The 7,514-nt window shown below is 44.2% G+C and overlaps 1 protein-coding gene across 11 annotated transcripts in view; it reads right to left on the bottom strand.

Moving 5' to 3' along the window:
• Window positions 1-395: 395 nt before the first annotated feature.
• The window catches only part of LOC128850350 (uncharacterized), a 43,928-nt gene continuing 36,809 nt past the window's right edge, over window positions 396-7,514 (bottom strand). For all 11 annotated transcript variants that reach the window (XM_054053782.1, XM_054053784.1, XM_054053787.1 and 8 more), the window contains one exon: window positions 396-7,511. In XM_054053782.1, the coding sequence (XP_053909757.1) occupies window positions 2,944-5,124 (2,181 nt within the window). In that variant the 5' untranslated portion in view covers window positions 5,125-7,511 and the 3' untranslated portion in view covers window positions 396-2,943. The remainder of the gene's footprint in view (window positions 7,512-7,514) is intronic.

The following is a 7,514-nucleotide window of genomic DNA, read 5'->3' as shown; positions in this document are numbered from 1 at the left end:
GCTGCCCCAACTCTCTCAGCTGCCCCAGATCTCCCAGCTGCACCAAGTCCCCCAGCTGCTCCAGCTCCCCCAGCTGGTCCTGCTGCTCAACCTCCAGACCGGGGAGTCCTGAGCCTCATGTGGCCTCTGTGAGCAGCCCTACATGCGGCAATGATGAGGAGCAACCCTGCACATCAGAGGCCACCCTCCAATGGGAGTCCATCCATCCTGAACCCTCAGCCATCCCTGCAGAGCAAGAGGAGCCTCAGGAGGGGCTGGGGAAGGCAGCAGAGGTGTCAGGTCCCTCTGGCCAGGGCTGCAGCCCCTCGGCTCCCAGCCAGGGCGGGGACCACTTGCCTGGGAGGCCCTGGCATTCCCCGAGTGTTAGCATAGAGACAAACACATAACCATACGAAGAAGGTTATATGTGGTGCTTTATTTCGAGGCCCCGGGAACCAGGGGTACGCACCCAAATCTGGCTCCAAAGACCGTTACATCGCGTTCGCTTTTTATCCTTAAAATGTTACTCAATCTGTTACATATTCAAAAGGTCCTTGCTCAACCTGTTACATATTCATTTCAAATTGCTTCATCAGCATCAGTCTCTATTGCACTTGCGCACCCTCTTCTGGTGGTCGTGGGGATGAAGAAAACACTCTTCCTCAGATGAAGCAGCTTTTCTTCCTCGCGTTGTCCTTTTCACCTTTCGTGTTTCTGGCAGTTTCTCAACATAAGAATCGCTTAAGTTGCAACATTCCTTACTTCGTGCTTCGTTAGCTACTTTGTACCTTCACTGTTAGTACTATTCAAATAGCTTAGATAAGGTTAGTAACTTTATGTTCTCTCGACTTCTAAGCCATTAAATCTTCACATTCCACTGTTAATGCTAGTGCACCTCCACATTCCAAGGTAGGCTGTAGTTAGGACTGTTAGTTTCAGTTATGTATACAAATCCTACAGTTATGCATACAAAGGAGAACTATTAGAGAAAGTCGTTTAAATGTATACAAAAGAGAACTATTAGAGAAAGTCGTTTAAATGATTCTAAGAAATATATATATATATACATTTTCTATCTCTGTTCCCAACATTCCCCCCTTTTGATGATACTTTCTTATTTAAGAAAGTATTTATCACATTTCTATTGATTCCCTGTACGTCGGAGGGGGAGCTGGGTGTCGGGGATATTCCCGAGTCACTGCTCCTATTATTTTATGCGTCCAACTGGAACTGCGGGTGATCTCTCGACGGATACATAGGTATACCAGATATATTATTAAAAACACCATTAGTAGCATGAAAAGTGTTTCTAAGAGAGACTGGATCCATCCCCCCAAATGTATTCCTAATCCATTAAACAATTCTCCTACCCAGTTATGACCGATTTCCTTTCTTTCTTCTTCTGCTTCTTGTTCGATTCTCTTTAACTGCGATATGTCATATTCTATATCTTCTGTTACATTTAGTATATGTATACAGCAGTGATCCACCTGATTCTTCAAATACCCACATACACCATGTTCCTTTAGAAGTAAGATATCTAATGCCATTCTGTTCTGCAGGGTCATTTTCGTTGTTGCCTGAAGTTGCATGTTTAAGTCCCTAAACCCCTTTTTAGTCACTCTAGCTAGTCTTTCAGTTTGTCCTATTAATTTATAAATCATGTCCCTATTTCGGTAAGTGGCTACTGGGGCAGCAAAAAGGGATTCCAAAGCCCATCCTACTTTTACTCCTGTAGAAGGTTCCTGCCATGTGTCATCTTCTTTCGCCTCTCTCTTAATTCTATTGATTTGCAGAGTTTCTAATTTTCCTTTGAAAGGGGATCGTTTCCAAATTGGACATAGGGTGGGTAAGCCCAATGTAATTTCTTTAACCTTTCCTGTAACCGATAAGTGGGTAGTCCATGTTCCATCACTATTAGCCCATACAAAATTTCCCATGCTTTTAATTGTTGAATATTTACAATCAGGTTTTTGATAGGGAATTACTTGTCCTCCACTCTTATACCCTCGACAAGCACACCCGGTCTTTAAGGCTACTCTTACTGGGGGTATTGCTATCTCATCTGGATCTGAATCACAGTCCCAGACTTCTGCACAATGCCACCATGATACCTTTTGACCTTCTTCCCGACTGACTCCATTATTCTCTAGAAGGACTTTTGTTGGAACCGTATAATCCTGTTTTCCCTTCCACTTTATGCACCAGGAAGCATTTCCTCCATAATGGAACTTTTGTAAGATATTAGTTGACCAAATAGTTTCCCATTCCAATTGTTTCTGTCTTTCTTGGCATTCCCATTGTATGTCTTTTTCTACTATTACCTTATCATATTCACATATTCCAAATTTTCCCCCAGAATATATTTCCTTCGAGGTAAAGGTAAAATTCGCAAAACGTTTGCAAATATGTTCTGGAAGCAATTCTCCTCTCACTCTGATTTGTTTTTCCTTTTTAACAGTTATTTGTTTACATTCTGTTTTATTTCCTTGGGGTTCGGGAAGAGGAAGGGTTATTATTCCCCAATTTATAGGTTCTCCTGCCGCCTTCGGTACTGGAAGGCAGGCAGTTATTTTACTTGTATTTTGTATTTCTGCAAAATCTTTGATCAATCCTATTATCAAATTCTCCTCAGGGTCCCTTGAAGGGAGGTGTATTACTTGTGGTGTCAGAGTAGGATCCAATTCCCGCTTCTATCTACTCGTATCCCTTTCTTTTTGTAATGATTCTTCTCGATTCTGGATCATGCAAGACAGAATGGCATTGCCTTGTAGATCACTGCCCTTCTGATAAACATCTGCTTGGAGGGTTGTGGTAATTAAAGACCATATTATTATCACAGTCCCATAAATATAGTTAGACATCCTTACGATGTGTGAATTTCAATTTAGTTGGTCCTGTTTCCTCCACACGCCACTCTCCGGGAACCTTCTTTACCCTTGTGTAATGAATCCAGGAGTCAATTCACTTTACCTTGATTGTAGTAAAGGTAGTTAGCAGCACCAGGTATGGTCCATTCCACCGTTCCTTCAGTGGTTCTTCAGTCCAGTCGCGGACGTAAACCTGGTCTCCCAGATTGATGTCGTGTACTGGGTTTTCCAGTGACAGAGGTCGGTTCCAGACCAGTGTACTCCGCAGTCGTGTCAAGGTTCTAGCAAGTGACATTACATAGTTATACACATCTTGCCCACCTTTTACATGCATGTTAAGGTTCGGCTGTGGTGCCTCATAGGGTCTCCCGAAAAGTATTTCATAAGGGCTTACCCCAACCTCTTTTCTAGGCTTCACCCTTATCCTCAGAAGTGCCATTGGTAATGCCTGTGGCCACTGAATTTTTGCCTCCTGGCATATTTTACTAATCTGCCTCTTTATCGTCTGATTCATCTTTTCCACCTGTCCACTTGACTGCGGTCTCCAAGGGGTGTGAAGGTTCCAGGAAATTCCTAGGAACTTGCTCACCTCCTGAACCACAGCAGCCACAAAATGTGGTCCTCTGTCTGTAGATATCCCTAGCGGGACCCCAAACCTTGGTATAATTTCTCGCAGTAACCACTTCACTGTCTCTTTAGCTTGGTTTGTGCAACAGGGAAAGGCTTCTGGCCATCCAGAAAAGGTATCGACACCAACTAATAGATATCGGTAACCTTGAGCTTTTGGTAACTCTGCAAAGTCTATTTGCCAATAGTCACCTGGTTCCATCCCTACCCTAATATGTCCTATCTCTGCTCTTCTTCTAACAACCGGATTATTCTTCAAGCAGGTTTCACATCTTGCATTTATTGATTTAGCTATCGTCATCATTTGTACCGAAATTATGTTTCGTTTCAAGTAGGCGACTAAAGCTTCTGCTCCCCAATGACATTTCTGATGTTCCACCTGTAAGATTGCTCGCATAACACTGGGTGGCACTATAACCTGTCCAGTCGTTGTCCAATACCATCCATCTGAATTCAATTGGGCCTTTGTTAATTCCGCTAGCTTTTCATCTTCCTTTGAATATATCGGTTTTTGGTCTAGATACTTGTAGAATTCGCTCGTCTTAGTGGGTATCAAGGCCATAGTCCTCTGTGTTTGTCGTGCGGCCCGCCGAGCTGCTTGATCAGCTAGTGAATTTCCTTCTGCAACCCTTGAGTTCTCCTTCTGATGCGCTTTACAATGCATAATTGCCACCTGTTCGGGTAACTGCACAGCAGCTATCAATTCTAATATTTCCTTCTGATGTCTAATTCCTGTACCTTGCGAAGATAAGAGCCCTCTCTCCTTCCATAATGCTCCATGTATGTGAACTACTCCGAATGCGTATTTTGAATCTGTCCATATGTTTACTTTCTTACTCTCACTTATTTCCAGAGCTCTTGTGAGGGCAATTATTTCTGCCTTTTGAGCGGATGTTCCGGCTGGTAATGCTTTTGCCTCGATTACCGACCCTTGTGTTACTACCGCATATCCAGCATATCGGGTCCCATTTTCCACGAAGCTGCTTCCGTCTGTGAAAAGTTCCTGATCTGGCTGTTCAATTGGAACATCTTTCAAATCTTTTCTAGTAGCATACGTATGCTCAATGATTTCCACGCAGTCATGTTCTAGAGGGCCATCTTCTGCCGCTGCTCCCAAAAAGGCTGCCGGGTTTAATATATTAGTGGTCTTCAGGTCCACATCATCTTGTTCTGTGAGCATCGCTTGGAATTTCATCATCCTGCTTGGGGAGAGCCAATGCCCCCCTTTTTGTTCAAGAACTGTTAGTACCATGTGGGGCACATATACTTCAATGCGCTTTCCCAGCGTCAATTTTCGAGCTTCTTGTATTAATAGTACTGTTGCTGCCACTGCCCTTAAGCACGATGGCCATCCAGCGCTTACTGGGTCCAGTTGTTTGGAAAAATATCCTACTGGTCTTTTCCAGCTCCCCAGTTTCTGTGTTAGGACTCCTAATGCTAACCGTTGTCGCTCATACACGTACAGTTGAAAATTTTTAGTTAGGTCTGGCAACCCTAATGCCGGTGCCTTAGTTAAGGCCTCCTTTAACTTTCCAAAGGCTTCCTTCTGCGGCCTTTCCCAAGTAAAGGTCAATGATTTTTGAACTTCATACAAGGGCTTGGCTATTAGTCCATAATTCAAGATCCAGAGCCTGCACCAGCCTGCCATCCCTAGGAATGATCTTAACTCATGTAGATTCCGGGGTTCGGGTGTTGCACAAATGGCTCGGATTCGATCTGTTCCTAATTTTCTCTGGCCCTGTGTGATTTCGCATCCTAAATATATCACTGTAGTGCATGCAATTTGTACTTTCTCCTTGGAAACCTTATAGCCATTTAACCCCAATTGATTCAGGATGTCTATTGTTACCTGGATGCAGGTTGGTTCGGTTTCCGTTGCTATCAAAATGTCATCAACATATTGCAACAGAAGATATTGAGTCCGCGGTACCTGGACTTGTCCCGTAAGTCATTCAGAACTGAATATGTGGCCCCTGTATCTATTAGAAATTGAACGTCTTTTTCCCCTAACCTTACTTTTACCATGGGTTCTTCCTTATCCTCGTCTAGTCAGCTCTGATTCCCATAATCTCCCATAGTCATAGTTCGGATAGCTCCCGCATTCCCGGTTGGCAGTCCTGAGCCTCTCTGCCCCAATCCTTGTGGGCATTCATTTTTCCAATGCCCTTCCTGTTTACAATACGCACATTGGTTTATCCCAAGTCTATTGAATCTGGACTCCATCCTTGCAACAGGTCCTCCTGTCTCCCGTCCTCGCCTCATTCCTCGCCCCCTCCCTCTGTTTCCTACTTGAAAATCCTTTCCCTGCATTGCAGCCAACAGATTTCTATTTTGTCTTTGCGTGCTTTCCTTTTCTCTATTATTATATACTTTCCACGCCACTTCTAATAGCCTGTCCAGATCACGCAATTCAGCTCCGTCTAGCTTCTGTAATTTCCTCCTAATATCCTCCTGTGATTGGCCCAAGAAGATAAAAGCTAGCTGTACTCTAGCTTGTTCATTTTCTACATCCAAATCAGTGTATTTCCGAGCTGCCTCTATAAGGCGTTCTAAGAACACAGACGGGGACTCCGTCTTTTCTTGCCTTATGTTGTAGAGTTTTGACCAATTTATCACCTTTGGCATTGCCGTTTGAACCCCTACTACCACCCATTCCTGATATCTTTTCAGGTAACCCATTCCCCTTGCAGTATTTTAGTCCCACATCGGATCCTCTATAGGAAAGTTTTGTTCCACTGTTCCAGTGGCTACTCCCTGTCTTATGTCCTCTCTTACTCGTTCCCGTGCCGCTTTTAATACCATTCCCTTCTCTGTTGTATCCATTAGTGTATCTAACAACACCTGTATGTCATCCCAATCCGGATTTTGTGTTTTCATAATCATTTTTACTACCCGTGCCACTTTATCTGGATTTTCTCGGTAAGTCCCGGCTGATTGTTTCCAGAGCATTAGATCTCCGGGAGAAAACGGTACCTTTACATAAACCGGTCCTTCAGCTCCTATGCCCTGTCTCAATGGAGCCATTATCTTTGTTTTTGCTCCTTGCTCTACTGTTTCTCGTTGCCGTGTTCTATGAGATATCGGGGTGTTTGAATCCTCCACCTGTTTCTCTAAATTCTCTTCCTTGTATATCTCTGGGGCTGTAGGAGTCAAGGGGGCTATTAAGAGATCAAAATCCTCATCTTGCCGGTGCTGCACTACATTCTCTACTGCCGAACACTGTATACATTTTCCCTCAGCGCTACAACCCCGACATCTACTGTTCGACTCAGTTTCTAACAACATAATTCCACACTCCTTTTGCCACTCCCTATTATTCCGTAACACAAAGAACAACTCCACATACGGGACCTCGTCCCATTTTCCTTCCTGCTTGCAATACATTAGCTGCAAAATAGTATTATAGTCCAAAGTCCCGTGTTCCGGCCACTGCACTTGATCCTCCAAAGCGTATTGAGTCCACCAAACATTACAATAATCTATCAACTTTTTCTTTTGCATCTCTTGCCCGAATCCTCCTTCTTTCCAGTGTCTTAATATACACCCTAAAGGGGATGACCCTGGAATCGGTGACATATCTACAATTTCACTTAAGCACAGACAAACAAACGTCTTTGTATACCACGTTCCCAAGCAATTAAATTGGCGCACGCGAGTATCTATATATATATTGACTACCTTAGGTCGGCGCAAACAAATATAAACCACCAAGAGCAATAACCAAGAACCTCTATTACCAGACTCGTAGAGCTTTCGCTCTTATCCCACAAACGATACCCAAACCTTTGCTGGAGCTCCGTAACCCAACCAAGCGCAGCTTTGGCCGCGTCTAACAGGCAGGTTTTACCTAAACCACAATTATGGTACCATTCCCGATAAAGCACCGTGCCTTACCAACAAAATCCTTGGTCCGTCGAGGGCAGCGGAGGTCGGTTGCGGTCGATGGCTCCCCGAGAATCACTCGGTGCCGGCCGGAGCAGGATCGATGCGAGCCGCCTCAGCAATGCCCGCGAGGTCCCATCTGGGTCGCCAAAACTG

The sequence above is a fragment of the Cuculus canorus genome, chromosome Z (assembly GCF_017976375.1).
Source record: "Cuculus canorus isolate bCucCan1 chromosome Z, bCucCan1.pri, whole genome shotgun sequence".
In the NCBI taxonomy this organism is placed as follows: domain Eukaryota; kingdom Metazoa; phylum Chordata; class Aves; order Cuculiformes; family Cuculidae; genus Cuculus; species Cuculus canorus.
This window is presented reverse-complemented; position numbering and strand designations above follow the sequence as displayed.